At 35.2% G+C, this 25,334-nt stretch overlaps 1 protein-coding gene across 1 annotated transcript in view; it reads left to right on the top strand.

Moving 5' to 3' along the window:
- Positions 1-7,377: 7,377 nt before the first annotated feature.
- The window catches only part of Tsp2A (tetraspanin 2A), a 64,103-nt gene continuing 46,146 nt past the window's right edge, over positions 7,378-25,334 (top strand). Inside the window, exon 1 of the mRNA XM_069050472.1 lies at positions 7,378-7,558. Coding sequence (XP_068906573.1) covers positions 7,454-7,558 — 105 coding nt within the window. The 5' untranslated portion in view covers positions 7,378-7,453. The remainder of the gene's footprint in view (positions 7,559-25,334) is intronic.

Here is a 25,334-nt window from a genome sequence, read left to right as displayed (position 1 = left end):
GCAGAGGCGATCTCGTTATCATGTTGCCACGATGAACGTTTTCAAACAGAGGATATTGGAAATATGTAGTGTATGGGGGGTTCACTCGATTGGTGGGTGAATCAGGAATGAATAGTAAAATTCTTTAAGATTGCCTTGTTTTCAAGTTATTTGTTCTTTCTTTACGTAAGTAGTGCAGGACCAATTCAAAACAATAAATTTATACAATGTAATGTTTTGATTAACTTCTGTAATGAAATCATGCTAATACGAGTATAAGAAAATCACTTTAAATGTACGAGTAGGTACTATGTATAAATAACCCAAATAAATAAATATTTTACCACAATATTTGTTTTATTTCTGCCAATATTTAAATAAACTGAAGCCGGATATGAGAATGTGTCCGACTGAATGGTAAGTGGTCACCGTTTTGAAACAAGTTCAAACAAAGTAATCAATGCAATTTACCAAACTTTGGAGGTTTTAGTTCCTGTGGTGTAACATACTCGTAAACTTCAACTTGCGTTTAACATCCAGTTTTAGATTCGAGATTGGATGAAGAATTTTCTTAGGTTTTTTGTCACAACAGAATAAACAAAACAATTCGACGAACACCATGACATTAAATATTGATTGTAGTAGATATAAGAAGTTGCTAATTTGAAGAACATATAGATTAGATAAAAAATCAACAGTAGAAGAAATATAATTGTTTGCAATCCATGTACATACTTACTAGCAATTATGTAATTAATAAAAAGTACTCTATATCACAAATAGATTATTTTGATTTTTTCAATGTTCCCAAAGACTGATGGAAACATTGAGAGACAGATATGGTATGATGTAGGAGTAAAATAAAAGGAGCGTCTATTTATTATCTATTGTAAATGAAACAAATATACTCGTATATGCTCAACAAACTATAAAGCCTACTTTTTACAGAAGTAACGAATATGGAAGAGAAGAAGAAGCTCGTAGAGCTGATGATTTACATGGGAAGTCAAAGATATAATATTGGTACACAAAATTATTCATAATACTAAATTTTTCTATAATCTACCGGAATATCTCTACTTCTTTTCGCGGTAGATTGAAATTTCGGCAACAAAAGTGCCCTCTGGGCTTTTGGATTCCTCATTACATTAAAATAACAATTCCAAAAATTAACCTTTTTTTCTATCCTCCACCTCTTTCTATTTCTAAGTTTCTATCCTCCTCTTCTCCTTCATCTATCTTATCCCCCCTCCGTCTCCATTTAGTATTTCTCCCCATTTCTTCCTCTCCCTCTTTCTCATTTCGCTACATTCTTTCCACAGGTTCTTAATTGTCTCTCTCTCTCTCCTCATAGCACATTCTGTACCTTCGTTCCTCTCCTTCCATCCAATACCTATTTTCTCTCTTCTCGTTCCCACATCTAAATCTGGCTATCATTTTTCTTTCTCTTCCCAGATACTCCGGAATTTTCTCTGTCATACACCTCTCAAACTTCCTGTTGTATATGGATTCTTATTCTTTCCTTTCTTTCTTATTTGCATCTTCTTTTTGCTTTTAATCTTTCCACTTCTTCACTGGCATATCCGTTTTTTTGATCGTTTTTCTCCCTCTAGATAGATATCGTGCACTCTTCCTTTCATCCATTTTTTCTTCAAACTTTGCCGCTTTCACTCCCAGCCTATTTCTCGTACACCCAAGTATTTGAACTCGTTTACTTGTTCTATTTTCTTTCCTTCCCAGTTCCACTCATTCTCTTCACTCCTTCCTCTTTCTCTTATTGAACACCTTCATTTTCGTCTTCTCAACATTCACTTCTAGCTTTTTCTTCTTCACATATTTTCTCAGGTTCCTCATAATTTTTTTCATTTCTTTTTCACTCTTTGCCACAATACCAAGTCGTCCGCAAAAGCCAGGCTCCAAACTTTCTCTGTATTTAAATATCAGAGGGCTAAGCAGGCAGCCCTGTTTCACTCCCTTTGTCGTCTCAAACAAATTTTTCCATGTTTTCTTATGCTAATTTCCCTGCTTATGCTAATGGGGAAGGTCAGAAGAGAAAGCGATAAAACTTAAAAGTGTAAATAAGTGCTTATACAGTTTTCAACTGGTACTTGAGAAGGAAGGTATTGATATAATTATCATCATCACAAGTGCAACAAATTTAAATCATGGAGAAGAATTTGAGCTCTGAAAATTTGACTATCAGCAGAAAACCCTGGAATATTTCCCATATGCACCTTTCAGTGCATCGAGGGCACGCCTGCTCCAAAAGTTCATGCTTTCATAATGAAAAGAAATGGAATTTTTTTACTTTTTATTTCTACGAATTTTGACGTATATAAACAACTCAAGATACTTTAAAAAAGTTATTTCACCTTCAAATTAATTTTAATTTTTAAATTTATTTACTGATTTGTCGTGATACGCTAGAACGATTTGTTCTAAATAAATTTTCTGAGCAACAGTTTTTTCACTGTGCTATACTATTTATTTTTATTTGTTTCATTGCTACATGCTGCCTTATTGTTTGGTAGAACTATTTTACTTGTTTAAATCTTCAAAATATTCTAAAATAAAAGACCATTTATAGTCAGGGTTACTTACACTCCAGCCTTCTGAATATTCTCTTTTCACAGATTCTGTCAAAATGCAGTTGCACACTAATTGTCCGATTTCAAGTCATGGTGGCAAATAGGTGGCAAATGTGTAGCTATCTTTGTCCTACACATTAATTACCAATATGCGTCATTTTTTCTCTCTTGCGCTGTTACCATGACAACAAGTGCGACCGTCGTAAGTCAAGTTGAAAGGTGATAGACATAACGTATTCAAGGTATTCATAAGGTTAACAATCTACTATTATTATTGATGCGTAAACAGCATTTCCATAACGTATATTCTGCTGAATGAGAACATGATAACAATAGTCAACAACTTCCAAACTTAATCCTATGTTTCACAACTATGACCTACACTCGTATTTAGTGTATTAAACTTGGGGAAGATTTCAACAGCGAAAAAATTGTTTAATTTTTGGAATTAATGTAATAATGTAAAGTTTATTATAGTGCTTGCTAACCTTTAACAATAGTAGTAAAAAGCCCTAATTTATTATGACATCAGTAAATAAGGATAAAATAACATTTATTAATAGAAAAACAGGGCATCAAGGCCGCATCTATTTCTCATTATCGATATTTTTATCAACTAATGATAGGTTCTTTGAAAGCACATTTTTATATTATCATTTGTTTTGCTAATGCCCACTTTTTACACGACATCTACGTCGTTATTACAGACAATACTGAAATCAAGTAATGCAACTATTAAGTTTCAAACGGTTTCCCGGCAGCCACCCATCCAAACACTTATCACGCACGACTTTGCTTCACTGACCGAACGGTATAGTGGTTTGGCCACTATATTATCAGTCAATTTAAATTATTATTGGAAACAATGTACTGTGGTGACATCATTACAAGCCATGTAGTTACAAGAATGTATTCTTGTTAAAATTGACAAGTGGACAACTAAATTTAATTGCAACACGTTGACTACGGCATCGATTTGTTGGAATAGTTGTGAAGTTAATGGAATAGTGCGTCTTAATTTCGGTGGGCGTAGTAAATAAAGCCTGAGGGTTGTTAATTTAACAATGGAGAGCTAAATAATTTTAATACTCTGATCCGAATAATAATAATTGTAAGCGGGCAGGAGCGGTAGTCGCTAAATTGATTTAATGAAATTTAAGGAAGTTGTGAGACGGTGACCGAGCCGAGCCGAATTATGTAAAGCCAAATCCGGATTCATCATCACAAAAGTTTTGTTTGGCTTGATCTTAATCTGAATGTAAAAGGAGTTTATGAGTTGGGCTTTATATATTCAAGTCACATCTGAGAAACTTGCCTCTCTTTGTATTGAGGAGGGTTTTTCTCGTTAGACCGTAATTAAAATAAATCTACCACTAGAAAATGCCGACCAAGTTTGTTGAACGAGCTGCCAAATAACACCCTCGCTAATAACCTAAACTAAACTTTTTTGTCGAAATGTTTTCGTGAATAGCAAGAGATACCGAGTGAGGAACTTTAAAAATTAAGTAATTTGCCAAGAACGGAACCTTCTGTTTTCCAGATTTTCAACTTTGTTCTACTTTCAATCTTTTTGTTCAGTTGACAATGAAATTAAATCTATTGATTGAAAAAGTTTCGCTCGCAGACGATTTTAAATGGATTCGCGATTCTGCGAACCTCGACGAAAAAATTCTAACCGCTTCATATAAAATATATGTGTGTCTGCAACGAGGCGACGATGGAAAAGACGCCAATTCACATCCGGCCACCAACTCCACCGAAAAAAACTTCTGCTGTAGCGCTTGGCATGTGGTTTAAAAAAGTGATTTTTACAAAAATACATCACATGATTTATATATTCCGTCCTGCCAGTACAACTTACTCAAAAAAACGTGATCCATATTAAAAACTTACGTTGCTGATCCAACGTGAAATCATTGAAATATCACCGTGGGGAAAGTTATACCGTATCGCACTCATTTTAGAAGTGTAATAGTCTCCTTATCCCTATGAGTGCGGTAATGAAATTAACAACTCACAAATCCAAGGCAACAACAAGTAAATTTATTAAATATTTGTTGTTATTCGATAACTAAGACTAGTATAGACCACTACCCATATTGAAAAAAATTGGATTCTATCGTAATCTTGATTAATTTACTATTTTATCAAAATGAGGCTATTTTAAGACAATTTTACTGGTGACAGATAAAACTTTGTACGATATTCGTGGGATATTACATTATTAACGCACTATGTGATTACCCCAACTCGTTCTACGGCCTCGTGGGGCAATTCTTCACAATACGTGCGTTAATAATGTCCATATCCCACTTAATTCGTAAATAACTATTAGTTTACTAATGGACATTACATATTGATCTATTAAATTAACAGTACATGAATACATATCAATAAATAAAAATAAATTATTGCAAAGACATTTTTTTTATTGAACATTAAAGGTGTTGGCGCTTTTCCTCACTAGATATAAATGAAGAAAACACTGTTGAAAAAAAAAATCTGAGTTATTAATGTGGGTAAAGTTCGAAAATAGTGCTAAAATCGAATAGAAATTATCAATTTATTCATAAATAAGAAATGGATTTGAATCGAGATTGGAAATTAGGTTAGGTTTGTAGAGCAGGGGTTTCAAATAGGGTCGGTGGCGACCCCTTACGGATCGATGGTTTTCCCAAAGAAAAGGTGTTAACTAGGGGCAGATGGTCAACGATTTAATCTGTTTTCAGTAACTGATGAGATAACATACTCGTATTAAAACAATTTTTGTTGCATATAAAAATTAAAATAAATACTGCTATAATACTAATTTAAGAGCTGTAACGATAAAAACTAATCAAATAGACCAGTACTAATGCTTACTAAGAACAAATAAAAGCAGCTATTCCCAGGCACCCAACCTTTCTAATTTTAGAACCACCCTTACATTTGCCGACAAACTCTGACAATCTCCCCTGACAGCCACCCTCTTCTCAAACATACAAAAATTATTATTATTTAAATTTAACATCTTTGAAGGACAAATCACTACTTCTTGAGCAATTTAGTAACACGAACATTGGTTGCTAAAATGTCAGCAAATAAAACCATATGTATAAAATAAAGTATGTATAATAGGTAGGTAGTCCATTGAAGAAGTTAAAGGTTCATGTATTGGTTAAATACGATTGTACTTAATTAATGCTCAAAGTTAATATCAATAAAAACAAAAATTAAAACATGAAAAAGCATGACCAACATTTCTTTGTGGTTCTTAGTAATTTTAATACATATAAGAAATAAGCTTCTCCATGATATTAGTCATTTGTAAAATAAATAACATAAACACTTATTACCTAAAAAGATATTGATTTGATAATAATATATTATTTAGTGAGCGTGTAATGATATAGACTGCGACTCACCGCCAACCTTTGCCGCAAACCAATTATCATTACACGCGAGTGAGAATCTCTACCTTTCCTGTGAAGTATAGATTTCAGCATTTTCATTATCAAAATTCGTTTATTATTTTTTGTAATAGAAAATACACACTGACGAATTATGACATTTTAAATTTTGTAGCTTATGCTATGATTTGCAAATGCAACTTTGTAAATAAATACTCACGATCGAAAATAAGGGATAACATTATTTGACAGTAAACGAATATATAATGAATGCGTGTATTATTAGATAGGGGTGTAAAAACTTGCTTCTAATTGGAATACCTTGAGTTATTGTCATAATAAGAGAAACTATCAATTTTAGGTAAAGTAACTAATTTGAAATGTCAGTCAAAGTCATGAAATTAATGTACGTGTCCAATTAAGAGTGATCTTATTGACAGTTAAAACGGGGTCACTTCTAAATGGCAATCTGATTTAAAATATATATGCAAAGGATACCTACATTACGAAAACCTACGTAATCCCTTGTCTAATTTCCTATAATTTATTTATACTTTTGGATGCTTTTAATTATGCATAAAAGTATATGTGGGAGAAGAATTTTCCAATGACGAGGACCAAAGTCCATTAATTAGTGGAGGTTTAAAAAAAAATTAACTGGATATTTGCAAAAGCAGCAAAAGGAAACTTAGTAAAATGTAACCTCATATTTAAACTAGACTCACCTTTAAAACTGCAAATAGTTATTTGTACAACTAGTTATGAAAGCAATACTTTTTTTCATGAATTTGCAGTTTGATGAACGAGGGCCTAGCCCGAGTTAATCAAGCAAATGAGTGAAAAAAAGAGACTTTCTCATACGTGTTGTACACGCTATTTTTTTGCATATCGTTGTAATTTGAGAAATTTGGCCTAAAAGGATTTATGAAAAATTAAAAAAAAAGTAGGTATACTTTGACAATCATCTCCAAGGAGATGGAATAAAATGATGCAAAAAAATACTACTTTCATTACATTTTTCGTTTAAAATTTTCAACACACTATTTTCTATTTCGACTTTGAAACCTAATTGGCAGACGGTATAATAAAATTGCATTAAAATTACTGTTAGCAGAATAAAGAGCACAATTAGAAGAGATAACAACGTGTGGCTGCTCATACACTTTTCGCTGATATAAGGAGGTGTTCGTAATTAGGAACAAGGAGATGTCAATAAATTACATGACCTGATATGGTCAACAGATTTTGCACTTGTTCGTTGGGTAAACCAGATAACATAAAAATACAGGTGATAAATACGACAAAACGTTGATCACAATATTTCCCAGTAAGGGTAACAAGTGATTCAGGTATTTTGTTTGAATTGTGATAATCTATCTTATCAGTGAGTAAATAGGTGTGATATGATTAACCCAGAAAAATTTAGTATTCTGTTGTGTTTCAATCGAACGAAACAATAACGAAGTAGTAGTGAGATAGTGCTCATTTTAGTGCAAAATGGCCGGAAAGGGTGACGGTGAAGGTGAAGGAAACGTTCTGAAGTTGGAAAATCAGATTTATATTATCAAATATGTGATTCTGTTCACGAACATCATTGAATGGGTGAGTGGAAAACTTGATTGCATTTAATTTCTATTACTGTTCAACGAGGAAAGTGGTACGTTACTAGCTACGAAATTAGCTCTTCGATATTATTGTTCCTTTCTATGGTAATTAAGCTAGAGGGAATCGAAATAACGTTGTTTTGCAAGAGTACAGTTGCCACATTATCAGTGATGAAACGGATAAGATATGTGGCATTAGTCATGGTTTAATTTGAGGATGTGAGCGCAGCGTATTTGCGCAATTTTCCAAATAATTAAATTCCATAAATAAAAATAAATTTTGTGGCAAAAGCGATAATAAGCATGCAACGTAGAAGGGAAGAAAGCCCCCGTAAACTTAATGCAATCTTTATAAACGACGTCCAAAGCAGCACCATTTGCATATTTAGGCGTTATCCGCGAAGCTGGAAATTAAAAATACCCGAGAGCACATTACACTAATTGGCCTTACGATCCCTCGAGCTGAAATTTTCAAATTTCATGTCTAGGTGCTATGATATATATTAAACGCCTGCGGTAGTCGCAACACCCCCACCAAATCCAGCCCTGCCATATATCAAACTGCAAACCCAGGCGGCCATATCGCGTGCTGCTTCTTTTTGCACCCCCAGTCCGCACGGGATCAGAGGTTATGTCGCCATAAATGTCGCTCCACTGGCGCAATATAGTCCACTTCCAATACTTATCTCTATACGGCCGCATAAGCCGCTTATGCCGGCCCTGTGTATCAAACGTGTTTACACTGTGTGACACGAAACACGAAATTACACCCCTCCAATTGCGTTACGTTGGTGGAGGCTTGCAGGAGTAATTCTATTGCACATGCAAGCCTCCAATTAAGACCGTAATCGATCACCACCGACTGATGTTACAACAACTTAAAAGGTATTACCTTGTTGTGTCTTCCTCATCCTTCTGTCGAGGGAAATCTCTAAATTACAAGATTGTGTTTCATTAGACCCAAACAGAATTTAGCAACTCCATAAATTTGGCTATTTTTGCCCGCTGCGATAAGGTCATCTTATCAGTATGCCGTCATCAAATTCCCTGAACAAAAGCTGAGTAAAAATCATTTTGTGGAAACTTTTGTTTTATGATCGCAGAGAAATCATTTTCTAAAATAGTAGAATAAAATAGGACGCCTCAAAAACTAAACCAGATTTTTCATATTTATCAGACAAAACAACATAATGTAAACGCATTTCATTGCTTCGTATCATCATTTCTTTTGCTAATATTCTTTTGAAAAGCTTAGCACCTTTTAATTTGGAGTTTTGTTTGCTGAAATCTAGATTACTTTTAAATACCAACCAAAAGCAATAAAACTTAGTGACTCATTTACCATTTGACGGCGGAACTGTTTCCTCTTATCTATTTATGAGCCATATCTTTTTTACGCTGCCCTCTCACGGTAAATTGACGAGTTATCTCCAAATAATATCAGTGCGTTGTAAAACATATCGGTCAGTTTTTTACTTTATCATCAGCATAGATTTTAAGGCAAATTTTATACGAATATTTCATTAGAAAACATTCTGCTTTGATTTTGGATTCATCCAAACTCTTTTTATCATATTTCAGGAAATATAGAAATCCCACTGACTTACTTATTTACTTGTATTCGGCAGCAAAAATCTGTTCGTGCTAAGAAGTTTACAATAGTAACGGGCCTTCAAATAAATTTATATTTAGAGAAACCTATGGAAATTCAATTGTTTGCAACATTTTTCCAGCGTAGAAAATGACACAAGAAACGTCTGACATTTTAACGAAATAAAATTAGGTTAGAAAATATTTTTAATTTTTGTAGTGCATTCTCCCTATTCCCCCTCCACGAATTATGACAATATGAAATTGGGAAAAACTTACTATGTAACCTGTGTAACTCTGGAGAATAATTCGTTACCTACAAAAATTACTTTACACTGTTGACAGAATTAGAATGTCGCCTACGCCTATTCTAAATATATATTTATTTGAAGGCCCGATAGTAGTCGTAATAGTAGTAGTAATAGTAGAAGTAGTAGTAGTAAACCCCAAAATCCCATTATTCTCTCTGGGACATAGGGTAGTTAGAAATTGTTTTCATTTGTGTCTTTCATTGCCTATATATCCTATTTGATTGAATGCCTTTTTCGCCTTCGATTGTATTGTCCATATCCATGACTTTTTTGGCCGACCTGACTTTCCTCTTCTTTCGGGGTTTCATTTCAGCGCTTTTTGAGGATTTCTTCTTCTTATTCCTAAAGGTGTGTCCTAGCCATCTGAACTTTCTTCTTCTGATTTGTATTTCTATTGGTTCTTCTTCTATTCGTGTCCATAGTTCTTTGCTGGAAATGATTGCAGTTTACAATAGCGAATGAGTTTGTTCTCTTTATTTACACTCGTAGTTTGTACATTTCTGATTATGTTAAATGACAGTCCATGTCTTATTTTGAAAGAAGAAAGCTAAAATGAACTGCTACATCTTTCTTAGCCAGCATAACAACAGACTTAAATACTATTGAATTATTTTGGTTAGTTTTAGAATCCAAACTCCTACTTCCAATATCTTGAAATAACAGGAAGTTGATCTTTAAGAGGAGTGGTATAGGATTTTATTATCTCTCCTGTAATTATTGCCCTCGCCGCCCTCGCAATAAACGTACACCAGGAATAAAAAGATGCGCTTTAGTTTCTTGCCATATATTATGCTATTGTTGGTTAATAATTTATTACATTATTTGTTTAAAACATGTTTGTGACATCGTTCAATGACAAAAACAACATAAGTCATTTGTAAGTATTATATACTTAATAAGGCCGTCTTGAACACTTTGAATGTCAAGAACTCTCAATCTAAATTACTTTTATTATTATTATTTTGGCCACAATTTGTCGGTAAAAATCGCCTTAATTCTCATCACTAGCGTATTCTTCTCCTTAAATAGGTTTTCTCCAACGTTAACTTTTACTGTTATATATTTTTCAAATATTATTATAATTCATTGACACTTTTCATAATACTAAAGTTCCGGTGCAAATATAAATTTAATAATCACAATCTGCCTTATGTTATAGTTATTTATGGTACGAGTGTGTTATGTTGGCTATAAGTCACGCGAGAAAAAGTTTAGTCTAATTTTCTCAAGTGACTCATCGAACATAACACATGAGTGGCATACAAAATTTTATCCAACAACTGCAACAAGTGCAAATAAATGTAAATGTAACTGGACAGTGAGTTACAGTTATAATTCACACGTGAGTTATGATTTATAACACACGCGTGACTTATAGACCAGTTTACTGGTCCGAAATGAGAACAATTATTACTTTATAAGTGGCAGGTGTTGGATAAAGAATCTTAAGTTGATTTTTTTACTTTTGTCTTATACATTAGAGCAGGTCGGTTTCCCTAAATTAATATTTATTTCAAATATGTGGATATTACAAAGTTCAGAATTTTTACGCAGTCGCGATAAAAATAATAGCTCCTCTTAATATTTTATGACGAAAAGGTCCACACACACAATAATCCTGCTGGCTGCAGGTTACACATCGGTCAATATTTAATGCGCTTACAATTTTTTGCTATATTGTGAGGTAAACTTTTTCAAAGTTCTATTTTCGGCAGATGTTTAGAAACAATGGAAAGTTCGACTGTATTTCAGGATATGAAGAAAACAAATAACGTCAAAGCCATTCCAGTTTTCAAAGTATCTATCTTACATTATTAATTTTTAATTCATTTGTGCTTTCTTTTATTTATCATTCGTAAATATTTCTTCTACATAAAAATACGAGCTTAACAGAAAAAAAATATGCTTTGCAACTTTCAGGATCTTTCTCCCTACGTAAGCTCGAAGTTTAATCTTGAACTGAAAAAATGTCTGTGTTTATTAAAAACTTGAGGGTAAAGATTAAGTGAGAAGTGCAGTTGTAACTATGCCAATTAGTTGAAATGTGCAAAGTAAAGCTGCAGCTTGGACTCGACATAACTAATTGTAAGTCGGAGGGTAAAAAAGTGGTTACGGACGTAGAAAATGAATAGTGTAACACTTAATGGCAGAGCACTTTGTTTGCGAGAGCAAGTATGTACTAGTGGTGAAATTTGATATTAATTTTCCGTCGGAATGACATCAATGTTGTCGTCGTGTTCAAATAAGGAAATTTCGAAGCTCACGTTTTCAATTACGATTGTTGTGTGATTTAAGTGCAATCATTTTAAAAAGCCGTCGTCTCAATTCGGAGGGGTTTTATTGCGAATTCAATCTAAAAGTTCTATTTGACAATTTGGTAACGGCGGGTCTTCGGCTCTAACCGGCGTCATAAGTTCTAGTTAAGGAAGAATCCGGTTCCGTTGGCATGTACAATATAGGAAAAGGAAAACCTTTGGGCGTTATTTGTGCGGTTTGGACGTGTCAAATTAAACTGCCTTAACTTGAAGCTAAACCGCTGATCTGTGGTTTTGTCTACAATTCGGTTCGCGCTTCTGAAATATTGCTTCGTTTGTGAATAATCTATTAGCCCGGGGGCCAATCGACCAAAAACATTTTCTACCAGTTAATCGCAGTTTGCGGAACGCTTATCTTGTATATTATCCTAAATTGTACGGAGTTTCGGCGATAATCGGTTAAACCTAACGGCGTTTTTGCATCCCTAATTGTGAAATTGTTCCGATACTCGATTCGCGTCAGACTTCAGGAGTAAAACCGTAAATTGCACGGGAAGGTAATTGCGTTTGAAACCCCCCTTGGTAATAATAATTCAGAGTTAATGATCCGGACACAAAACACAAACATCACGTTGAAGCCGACGTTTTTATCGCTATTCCTTGACCTACACGTGATGGAATGCATCCTCAACAGCCTCAGAAGGCCCATTTTTCGACAGCACTCGATTTTCTTGGTCGATTTTATTATACGTTAAGCACCGAGGGTCGGGGAAAACAAGAAAATGCTTCCTGGCGGAAATTAGAAAAGCGCCAAAATTGCTACTCGTATCGACAATGGGGTTCGGATAATTGCGGGAAATTACGGCAATTAGTTCCGATTTTTTAAATTTCGTTTAAATGGGAAATGAGAAATTAATCGATGTAATAACGTAAAATGTTAGATATGGAAACATGACTGATAAACTTCAAAAACATTGACAGTGATAGATTGGTGGATCATATCTCCGTAGTTCCAACCAGTGATTTTTCATTTGCGGCTGCCAATATTAAAATTTATCGGGAAAAATATGTTATCAAGGGTCGCAACAGTTCTCCACACTGAAGTTTCATCCTCGAATTACGACCCCTTAAATTCCCCATTTTCTCAAAACAGACATTAAGAATATAATCGTAAAATAAAAAATTTTCGTCCCAAAAGTGTAGGTGCACTAACAATAAGAACTTTTATCTTATATTTCCTCAGGCGTCTTTGTCCAATAAGCGGTTTCAAACGACCACAACTTTGTCAATAAATTGTTTGCATTACCCCACCGGTAATGCAAATGCAAATACAGTGTGATTTTGAAAGTTGTGCAGATATTTTAACCTGAGGTAGTACGTGTTAAAAGAAGGCAAAATAACCCAACTTGCCTTATACAAATGTTAATGGTTTACAAAAGAATCAAAGAAATCAGTTTGTTTGGGAACCGCTGAAAAATTTCAAATTTGGCGGGCAAATTGACAAACTTGGTGCAATGTTTTTAAAAATTTTGTCCTGAAGATTTGTACATGCGGATAACATCTCATTACAATCAATTTTTTCCTGTTCACTTTTTTCGAAAAATTTCACACAAACCCTCTTTTGGAATTCTTTAAATGCCAAATTTTAGATATATCGGAAGTCACGTGATAGCTCTTGTCAGTCATATTTTTAGTATTTAAACAAGGAAAAACGTAATAATTTAAAAAATCCATATGATGCAAACCCAGCACCGTAGATGCGTGGCAAGCGCGTCCGGTTCAAATTCTGGAGGTTCGGGGTTCAAATCCCTGCCAGGGCTAAGGTTTTTTTCAGAGGTTTTCCTCATATAGTCCTGTGGACTCATACACAGGAAGCGAATGCTGGTACGTATCATGTGACAAGCACTCGGCTTTGACAGTGTCCCACCCGCGGGACACTCCTCTTAACGAAGGGTTTTTACCGAGGGTTGGCCGGAGTTTTGGACGATTTAACAGTCACACTAGTTCGAAAAACACTCAAGTTATAACAGTCCAGGGTTTTTCGCAATAATAAAAAAATCCATATGACGCAAACTTTTTGGTGAACCCTGTAGATGCCGACTAGAATAATTTTAATGTTAAGCATAAATCACATCATACTATTTTTGGTAGGCATTTTCAAAAAGAATAAAAAACCTTCTAAAACGCTTGTTTTAATGTATTTATAAACTTTTGGAAATATGATATGGTATCCTTTCTCCAAGAACGAAAAATTTGTATATAACTAAAGAGTTGTATGACTTTTATGCATTCAGTGACAGGAAGAGTTTTTATCCGACTCAGGTTAAAGATTTGACGTAAATCAATGTCGAGCTCTTGCCTTGAGAAGACACGTTAAATGTGCGTCTTAATGGTAGTAAACAATAATCCAAGCATTTATCTGTTGCGGATGGTGAGTGGCATAAGCAAAACGGATCGTCTGGAGCGAAAATTGCGAGAGTGGCGGTGAGTTCGAGAAAAGACACTTTTGGTTACACTTTGTGAGTTAGAAAAGAAACGAATGGTAATTCACGATAGGACGGAGTTGTCATTTTTCCCTTTCAGCTTGTTTTCTGTGATGTTGATTGTGATCATTTTGGAGCAGAAAGAAATATCAGAGAGCATTTCCTTGAATCAAATGTTGCAGTCGTCGAAACATTTCCCGGTATTATATTTCCTTTTTCGGAGGAATTGTTAGAGCTTCGTGTCATTGAATGTGAATATCTTTATTTTATTCTGTTATTTATGCGGTTCATGACTAGGAGAATGTTAGATTCGTGTATGGAGATACCGTAGATGTACCTGCCAAATCAATATCTACTTAGGTAGGCAAAGTTATTCGCTTTATCTGCGGAGCTAAGCGTCTGCTGAATAATTCAGTAGTGAGTGTTTAAAGTAGAAATGAACTGTTCAGGGTGTTGGGCAAATAAATTCTATGTATTAATTGTGCCCTGACGTATCGAATAACTTTGTGGGTGTGTTGAATAATTCATTTCATTACTGTTAATTATTTTTGGAGGTGGCGCGTTCAATACAAAAGCTGTTGGTTAGTTTGTTGCAAACGTTATGGAAGTAGCCGGTCCGGCTTCATCAATACTCTGGATATCAACTATCATATCGTCCCTTGGTATCTCCATAAACCCCGATGCCTTTCTGACGTTCTCCTCATCCTCTCTCATTTGGGAAATGCCCTGAGCAGTCGACAGGTCCATAGCGAGCGCAGCTTACGTGAAATTGATACAATAAACATCCGAGGGCGAGTTCGTGAGTGTGCGTGACACGAATAGGGCCGATATGATATTTCTGATATGGAGGAGGTCCTTCCCTCCGAGTCACATCGTAAAACCGTCTAGGATGACGGTATTAAGGGCCCGTAACCCGATAGGTTGCAAATACTTGCCCAACGATGATCGGTGCAGCAGACTGTGAGAAAAGGGGTAACGAAGTGAGCAATGGGGACTAGATGGCGTTGCCTTCTAACAGCCGATCGATGCTGAGGGTAGACTGGACCGAAGCTCGCATCATGCATAATGCGACAAACACTACTGCAACCAGACGACAATTTTATACAGGCTGCCATCCGCCACCTGCAATATTCACAAAATCACTTTACTGCTGACCGACTACTTCGACATGTGGCACTTCCAATCCGACAAAATACGACATGACGATCAAAAATTTGTTTAACATGGAGCTCTCAAATCAAAGATTTAATGATTTAATTCGGACGCAAAGGCGTCCCTCCGAAGGTCCACTTTCAAAAATGTTTCATCGAGGAGATACAACGCTCTTAGGGAGACGTTTTGAATAATCTCTAAAGGAAAACCATTTGTTCGTGACTTTCTACAGTATATTTTTCCATAATAAGTCAAGAAAAACATTTTTCTACGACTAATGGTTTATTACCCACGGCCCACTAGTCCAATAGCAAATTTTAATGCAATGGTATCAAATATAAAAAGTAATAATTGTAAAACGTCAATTTCAGTTTATCTAATAATGAAACTTATTTATCAATTTCTCTTCATAGTGGTAGAAAAAGTATAGCATTCTACTCGCGGGTAATGGCTATTACCCTCACGAGTAAGAGGCATCATTACACGCTCGTTGAATAATATACTATTATTTGTATCTATAAAAATACAAAACCTAAATAATTGCCTTACTGAATTCCTAAACTGAACCTAAGTGCTTGAAGAAATTATATCAACGCAAAGTATTATTTGATCTGCCAAAGAAACGTTGCAGAAAAAAATCTCCAACAGTTTCAAATATTGCAAATATTATTGTTGTTTAAAAAATGTTACGTAAACTTGCATAAGTTTCCAGTTTATAAACAAATTTCTCCGGAAAGATTTGTATGTAGTGTTGGGGCTCATGATCTGTTGGACTTGGAGATAAATTCAATAAATCGTGTGCCACGCTCACAAGTAACAAAACTAAAGAAAAATCACGTCCAACTCCCAGACTTCCACTTCCTAGGATTTAAAGTTCACAAATCAAAGTGATTAAGCTTTATGGTCTACAAATAAAGCTAAGCTGAAATGGTGTTGCAAGAATCACATTTCTGGAGGTGTTGCTTGTCCAGGGTATCAACTGTCCTGACGGGGCGATTTAGAAGTTCTTTTGCAGGACCAATCAGGTTTCCAGTGCAGAATCGAAGCTGTGCTCATTGAATTGAATTTTACAATACTTACAACTGGTAACGGTGTTGTCAAACGACATATACGTCTTTCTTTGCGTTTGTGTCAGTCACAGGGCTGTGAGAGAATTTTTCAGATTTTTGTCCTCTAAAATTAAAATCTAGAGGGGGTCAGATTTCTTTACTTGCAAAATTCATTTGCCACTTTGAAACACTTTGAATTTAAATGTGTGTCTTTGTTGTTTATTGCTAAATTGTGTCAACCTTGCGTCGTCGCATTATAAATCATAAAAGTCCTGCCAAGTGCCGCTGTACGCATTCCTTGGATTTCATAGTTGGTAGTTCTGACGCTCCATAATTACAATCTAAAAACTTTAAGAGGATTTTACCCCAATTCGCTGGCACATTAGCATAACCCACTTTAAATGGGTATGGTTTCTTGTTCGACTTTTTTCTTATCTCAAAAAGGGTATGCAAATAAATGTTACCTAATGATGCTTTAATATTACCTTCCCATTCGAAAAATACAATTCTGAAGTATGCTAGAAAAGTTGCGAACAAATTAAATTGCTGAACAAGTTGTCCCAACTGTTCGTTCGGTCGCATTTAAATGGGAGCGCGTGAAATTTTCTAATCCTAAAATCTGAAGTTCGTTAATATTTGGGCTTAACTAAGGTCGTGAAGTATGTTGTAGAGGCAATTTAGCTGCTACAGCATTAGCTAAATGTGGCTCAGATTATCCGCCAATTTCTTCCTTTAATCATGAGACCTAATTAATTACAAGCTGTCCCAAGAATAACTGTTAGACGTGGAAGACCCCGCAAGCAACAAAAAACCTTCTACCTTCCCGTTTTGCTAGTAATAAATTACGAAACGTTGGTTAAATACCCCGAGTCTTTTGTTTGATGTGTAATAAATAAGGTTACGGCCTGTTTTAACACCGCAAACCCCACCAAATTTAGAAGTTTACTCAGGTCCGTTCGATTTTTATTTTTTATTCCACTTCCGAATCCAATTACTTTATTTCTACATCTAAGATTGTGTTAACATTCAAATACACATAACCTATTTTGACAACACAATTATCTCGTTGCGCCCACAAATATTTATCTTTACGAATAATTTGTTTACTTTGAGATTCCTTGAGTACCATTTATACACAATAGAGAGTATGACGTCCTACGAAATATGTCGTTCTTGTAACGCAACGTTCTAGTAACAATAAATCAATATTAATATCATTTAGCTCGATTTTGAAATTTTTTAAATGGTTATGAAAATGTGTGGTCGCAGTAGTTTGATTTGTGGTCATTATCTCTGTGCGCTGAAAGGATATTCCAGCACAGTCCAGTCATTACTTTGTAGGCCACGAAAAAAACAGTAATAGCTTAACCGTCAAACTTTTTCTTATTTCCCCCGGGAAAGCTGGGATTGATGCAGCTTTTAGATGTCTGTGATGCATTGTTTTAGTGCGCGGAAAATGGACGTACGTATGACAACGTAACTGCTGGCAGTATAAAATTGTGAATGGCACAAGTTTTCGGCGTCTGAGTGAAGATTTTCACTTGACTTCACTCCACTCGAAATGAATTTCTTGAAAAATTAGACAAGACATTTATCAATTCCACTAGTTTTTATTGCGGGGAGAATATATTGCGTCTGGCGGAGCTTAATATGGGAATTTTTCTAGGATTTCATCTGAGTTGTTTTCGCAGAGAGCTTACAAAACAGACCGAGATAAAACTATTTCATTAATAAACGAAATATTCCACAGACGAAGTAATCTGACTTTAACAAATAACGTGTTTCGTCCAATTTATTTTTCTAAATGGAATAAAACGGTTTTCATGAATGTGTATGTAAATTTCCCTGAAGAAATAATTCAAATTAGCATACAAATCTGCTTTACCTCCGAATTATTAAAAGCAAGTACTGTGGGAAAAAGCCGAAAACGACTTTGCACAGCTCAGCGGTTATACAATATGAGTCAGCAAAAAAATCAATCCTGCAAAGTAATTCTAAAATGATAATTGCACTCAAACATCTAAAAAAATTCAATTTGTATTATTTCCTTTTTACTTTTAGCTATATTAACAATCTCAAGATCAAAATTATTTCTATCTAAATATGTAAATACATACATGTATTTAGTATAGGCGCTACGTCAGAGGTTTTGGAGCCTTAAGATTTAATTTAAACTAAAAGAAACTTAAATTTAAGTATACAGTTTTTATGTAATCCGAGACGTAGGCAATTAAGTTTTTTGTTATCATCATATCGGGCCTTCAAATAAATATATATTTAGACTAGGCGTAGGCGACATTCTAATTCTGTTAACAGTGTAAAGTAATTTTTGTAGGTAACCAATTATACTCGGGAGTTACACAGGTTACATTGTAAACTTTTTCCCAATTTCATATTGTCATATTCCATGGAGGGGGAATAGGGAAAATGCACTACAAAAATTAAAAATATTTTATAACCTAATTTTATTTCGTTAAAATGTCAGACGTTTCTTGTGTCATTTTCTACGCTGGAAAAATGTTGCAAACAATTGGCTGTCCATAGGTTCCTCTAAATATAAATTTATTTGAAGGCCCTTTATTACTTTAATACGCAAAATTTGCTTTTATTAATTATTTTGTTCATAATATGTATTTATGCATTTAAAAAAATGTTTATTTATATTAAAATAACTTATTATGCAAAAAATGAAATTTATGAATCGTAGTCGCGTGGCGTTTAGATACTTTTATAAAAAATTATTATGCAGCTATGATACAAGAAATTTCCAAGAACTCATAAATCATTCTTGACAGGTGGCGTTCTATGAAGTATTTTTAATTTCTAATAATATCCAACATTTTCGTAAAACACCCCAGATTACGTGTAAAGTGCCGTATCAAAAGTGTCAAAATATTTTCCGGTATGTTATTTCATCGTACAAAACAAAATTATAACCCCCAACTATCACTTGATGTCATTGGGTTATTAAAGCCAGAAAATTTGAACAAAAATAAATACATATTCATATGAATGTATCAAAATCTGTACTGTCGTTACAGTACTTAAGTCATTTGACTTTTAATGAGCCAATAATCTGTAGGTACTTATTTAATGACTTATTTACCAGTCGCCAGTCTGCAGGGTAAAATCACACAAAAAGTGAGGTTAGATTTAACCAGCTCATCCGTGATCTGTAATTCGTGATGCGTTCACAATCGACTCTTCAACGCCTACTTTAAGGATAAATGTAAATGAACACCCGGTAGTTAGTAGTAAGCAGACAAAGAAAGAAAAATGTTCTCATTTATATAAATATTTGTAAGATTTCCCAATTAGTTGGTAATTTGAGACACAGAATGCAAGTTGACATTTCATAGAGCTTCAATATAAATCAAAAGCACGTGTGTGCAATATGTGGAACCCGACTCGGTCCTGAGCATTTCCTTTGATTGCTTTGATGAAATGCACAATCCTTCCATGTTGAAGCCGGCGTACAATAATTTGAACGAAACGTTGTTACGGGGGTTGCGGGTAAGTAGGAAATGAGTATGCAGGTTCGGTCCCTGTAAATTCAGGGCGCGTTTTAGGACGGTATGTAACTAACCGTTTTGGGATTAAAAAAGTTGGGGCACTTAATCTTGGAGCGCATGCAGGCCGCGTCAGCACTGCCATAGCGATATTGGATGAACTGGCCGTCAGACGCGACTTTTTTACTTTCCAAATGAAACCTTTTATGATTGATGGACAGACGTCCCTTGTCCCAATATTGAGCTGACCGCAGTGGCGGCTCGTTCAAAATCATAACAAATATGTACAAGGCCTAATTAACGTCAAACAAATAACATAATCGATCCAACGCTAAAGTTAACAATATATGTAACAAATTGTGTCATAAGTGAATCCCCGAAACTAATTTGTGGCAAAGTACCAACATATAATACAAGGTGATTCACCAGTAATAATAAAGGTGGAAGATATTTACGCGTCCATATCCAGCTTTACGTCCCAAATGTATTGTGGGTTGCATTTTCAATTCCGTCGGGCTCATTATTACTGGTGAATCATCTTGTATATTGATAAAATGAAGTACACAATATAAATGTCTGAACGCATTACCTGTAATAAAACGAAAATGTAAATGCAGCAATACGAAGATGGTCCTATTCAACTTGAGGAATTTATTTTGAAAGAAATGTTGCATGCTTTTGCATTTACATTTGGCTTATTTTGCGCTGTCAACCAGTAGATGTTAAAAACGAAATAAAATTTTCCTTCAAGTTATATCACGCCACGACAAAACTTGAAATATTGCAGGTGCTTTTAAATATTTGTGTGTGGATACATAATAAAACGAACACCTTTTGAAGGGTTCTATTTGTACGAACCGTCCCTGGTTGACCTCCCTCCTTGGTCGATTTCACCATGCGGGAATTTTCCTGGACGATCCATTGATGACGGCGGAACCGCTTTGTTAAATTTGGATATATTTTATTCGTACGCATTCCATTCGAGTTTTCTGTCCTCAATTTAACGCGATTTATTGGTCCGAAGAAAATATTTGGGATGGCAGCGTCGAAATATTAGACCATTCCGATGTGATCTAGCAAAAAAGCTGATGTATTTATAAGTGGAGACACATGGTGCGGCATGTTGCGAGCTTTCCACCGAACGCAATTAAAGGGTCATCAGGACGTCACATTTTCCGAAAAGGCGATTGACTCTCGGTAATCACCCACATTATTTCACACTTCAGGCCTTCTTACAACACTCTCATGACGGAAAAAGTTCCTCAAGGGGTGTAAATTATTTCGTGCCGAAGAAGACTAATTACCAAACGCCACTATTGCACAGTTGTACAGACAATACAATTTTTTTTTTACAAGATTCCTTATTTATTTGAACCCTACTAATTATTTTTTGTAAACATAATCTAGAATTTTTTCATTTTTCAAGATTATAAAAAAATTCAGGTTCAAAAAATGGATCTTCTATAGTAAAAACGTTTTAGATGTGGATTGTCAAACTCAAGGTCGCTTTAAACTTATGATTGAACTGTACGTTAGTGTCTTAAATTCCAAATACCTTATAAGCGCGCCTAGTTACTTTTCGCGGTAGTGCCAACTTAACGACAACTCCCCAGTTCACATCTATAACGTTCCGGCAATACATTTTGTGATATTTGCTATAATTAGATTTTTTACGCCAAATAAGAAATTTTTTATAGAACATTGTGAATCCGATTGGTCGTTGCATTGATACAACATATAAAATGTTTGTAATTTTGATCAAGTTTATTCAACTCAATTTATTTTTATGCGAGTCCAGGAACAAATAAAATAAAATCCAATTCCAATTTGCACAGTAGTACAGTTTTACATTTAATTCAGCTGTATATAATTTTCCCAACACACACCCGAGTCAAGAATTGCCTAACAAAAAGAATAAAATAACCATTTACAGTGTTGGAGTAGTCTCGAAGCACTTGAATTTGATCGCAAATGTTGATGATCCCAAAAGACAGATCAGTAACAATTGGGATGTAAAATTTTTTGTTGTTGGAAATGAGACGACAAAAGCTCTAGGACAAGACGTGGTCATTTCGTTTCTATATTGCTGAATAATCTTTTCCAGCTACGTCTTTACACATATAGTTCACTTTTGTGGTCCTCCCTTATTCCACTTTACTACGTCCTCAAGCTAAAATGGTTTAGAGCTAAAGTTTCTGTGTCCACAATGAATATGAGAAGATAAAAAAGAACAGTGTAATTTGAACTGTCTGCTTGTGACAAATAATGTCACCAAGATAATGCACGCCCTCACAAGACAAGAGGTACGACAAATTATTTTAAACATGAAATATTATAATATGAAACGTGTGATTCCTCTTGTCATTCAGCAACACAAAAGTGTTTTTGAAAATAACTGGTTGGCACTGTTGAAAAGCTTGTCGGTTCGCGTTTGTGGTGTTTTCGGTGTCGGTGAGTGTTTGCAGTCTGAAATCTAAAATCGAACGAGGTGACTTAAGCTGATTTTTGTCTGGAACAAGTCGAAATAGTCTTAAAAATAATGAGCGCAGTGTAGCGTTGACCGAAGCTGGCCTAAGCCCTGCGGCTTTAAGACGACGAGAAAAAGTGACGGCTTGCACAATTCCGACACGTACCCCATTAATGTCTGAAAGCACTAAGGGTAAAACGAGTTAACGTCCTAAATCCGTTAAACTCTGTATCCTTCCTAGCAGATGAGATGGGGTTTGCGATAAATAAATTATTTGAAGACGCTAAGAATTAAAAGATTTGTTAATTAACTAAGTCGAGTAAAACAAATACAACCTGACTAATAATTCAGTGGCTCTCGTAAGAGGAACTTTCCTTGAATTATTCAACCAAATGAAGTCTATTAACTTATCGAAACTTAACAAGCTGTTGAGTGTTATAAATACTGTTGCGCTAGCTTTGAGAGTTGTGGATGCACTTCAAATAACAAGAAACAACTCGTGTTATTACCACTCCGAGTTTCTCTTTCACATATTTGCAGAATGTCAACAAATAATTAATTATTCAGTCACATTAACGTCACAACAATATGTTTAGTAAAATCAGAATGATACTAGAACACGAGTGAAATCTCTTCAGAACTTGCTGTCATTTTAATGTTACCACTGTCATTCTCCCATCTCTCACAGATAATAGAGATTTATCTGCGAGTTCTCCTCGATTGTTTTCTCATTATCTGAATTGTCAGAATCATAATGAAACTATCAAACCCTTTTACATTTCATGCAAATGCCATGTCACTTGCACAGTACGAATTTATCTGTTGCAATTGTGTGCTGGTGGAAGTTGTCATGCTTTTAAACACTTTTTACAGGTAGTTAAAATACACATGTTTTACAAAGCAAAAACAATTTTGTGTCATGAATAAATGTAGCTGAGTGAGTTAATAAGATAGTTTTAGTAAGTTTACTGCTTGAAAAATTTACTAGCAAGTTCTCGGGGCGAAACAACAACAAAAACTTTCGCAACGAGTCGAAATGGTGCATCCTTGACTGATGGAACATTTTTGCTTGTAGCAGGAAGGTGAATAATTAAAACACCTTGTAAATAACAGCTTCAAGTTGGCAAAGAAGTTCGTAAATAAATTTTGACGAGGCAAACAAAGTAGTTCTACTAAGAATACAAATTAACGGAATTCTGTTGGCTTCATGATTTAGTAGTAGTTCGTCAAAGACCTCAAGCATGAAAACAGTACGATGGCAGAGGTATTGGATTCTCTCATGGGCTGTGACCTTGGAAATATCTGCGTCAAGGCGGAGCGATAAACCAATGAAAAATCTAAAAATGAAAACTGAAAACGTCGACTATTTTACATGCGACGAGACGTTACGAATGACGATGTTTTCCGGTCGGTTTGTAGCGCCCCCTTGAAACCAATATTCGGCATTTGCGCAGATATGACTCATAGCCCATGAGAAAATCCAACACCTATACATGGTATTTTAATTCTAGGAGTTATAAAAAACAATCAGATAATATTTATTTCGTTTTGGTCTTTCATAAGAAATGTTTGCTTCATCTTCGAAGACGTTGAAGCTAGATGAAATCTAAAGAAAGACATTTTTTTCCAAAAGAGTCCTATCTGTATATTAGGTATCTATTGATTCAGTTTGATGTACAGTGAAATGCGTGAAATCGGTGTTTTTCGTCTCTCTTTGTTAAAACATTTAGAATAGAAAAGAAAGCTCTGTGGTGATAATAAGCAAAAGTGTGTTTCCTTCGTAGAGACCTGCGTCTTTACGTCAGCAAATGAAGAAATACCTGTGATCGAAATAAAATGTGAGCAGGCGTGAGAGATTGTACAGAGTGAAATGACAGTAAAGTGATACAAATTAAATAGTTGAATAATGTGAGACTTCCAAATTGCTTAGGGTTGACTTTGTGTTTGATTCCACTTGACAAGCAGTAAATATTTGTGTCGGTGTTGACGTCACTGCGGTAGCTTAAATAAATGTTTTTCAGGAGGGCGCAAAAGTAGTCCTTCAAGCAATTATTGTTAAGAAGAACTCGGGGCCGTCGTCGGTGTTTTTTAAAATTAGCCCAAGGTGATATAAGAATCTCGCGTTGGAACCTGCTTTAAACAAGTCAATTTATTAATGTTTTCGTTATAAATCTGGACCGTCTCTGAGATTTTGCTCGGAAAATTAAATCTCCGCCAGGAATAATGTACGCCGAGAGAACGAAATAACATAGCAGTCGATAGGCAAGAGGAGCGATTTGCGTTGCAGATTCGTGAGGTTGATATTCGGGCTTGCACCTCAACCCGAGCTCGCTTATGGCAGAGCCCCGGCGACGAAGCGGACTTAATGAGAAGGAATGGAGGAAGAGAGGAAGGAATTAAGATATAGTAGGAAATACAGAACACGGCGACACAGGGGTTACAGTCTAAAACAACCGAGCCATTAGAGCTGAGGGAAGTACGTAATAGCGAGAGAACGGGCCGTTGGCTCGTTACGACCTAAGAGATTGATAAAGGCACTGCGGCCTTTTTGGATGCTTGCGCCCTATCATTGGCGGTTTTTATTATCGGTAGATTTTAATATTACCGAAAACGCGAAATCGATTAAACGCGAACGGAGATTTTCAGGCGCTTGGGCCTCGAATGGAGATCCGGTGCCAGAAATACATTCTGAAACGCAAATTTTCTTGGAAAGAAATAAAACCACCAAAATAGTGTAAAACGAGAACACTCACCGTTTCAAATTTTGCGAGCAGCAGTAATAATGTATGTACATACTTACAATAAGTTTTGTCATGTTCTATCAAATTTGATATTTGCCTTGAGCAAATTTAGGGTTGCGAAGAGTAATTATTCTGTAATACGATATCTTCAAACTCACACCTGCTCAATGGGAAATCGCTGGAAACACTGCAAGTGCACAGTTTCACCGACTTACGA

This window comes from Tenebrio molitor, chromosome 6 (genome assembly GCF_963966145.1).
Source record: "Tenebrio molitor chromosome 6, icTenMoli1.1, whole genome shotgun sequence".
Taxonomy (NCBI): domain Eukaryota; kingdom Metazoa; phylum Arthropoda; class Insecta; order Coleoptera; family Tenebrionidae; genus Tenebrio; species Tenebrio molitor.
The sequence above is the reverse complement of the archived record's forward strand: the minus strand, read 5'-3'. Positions and strand labels throughout refer to the sequence as shown.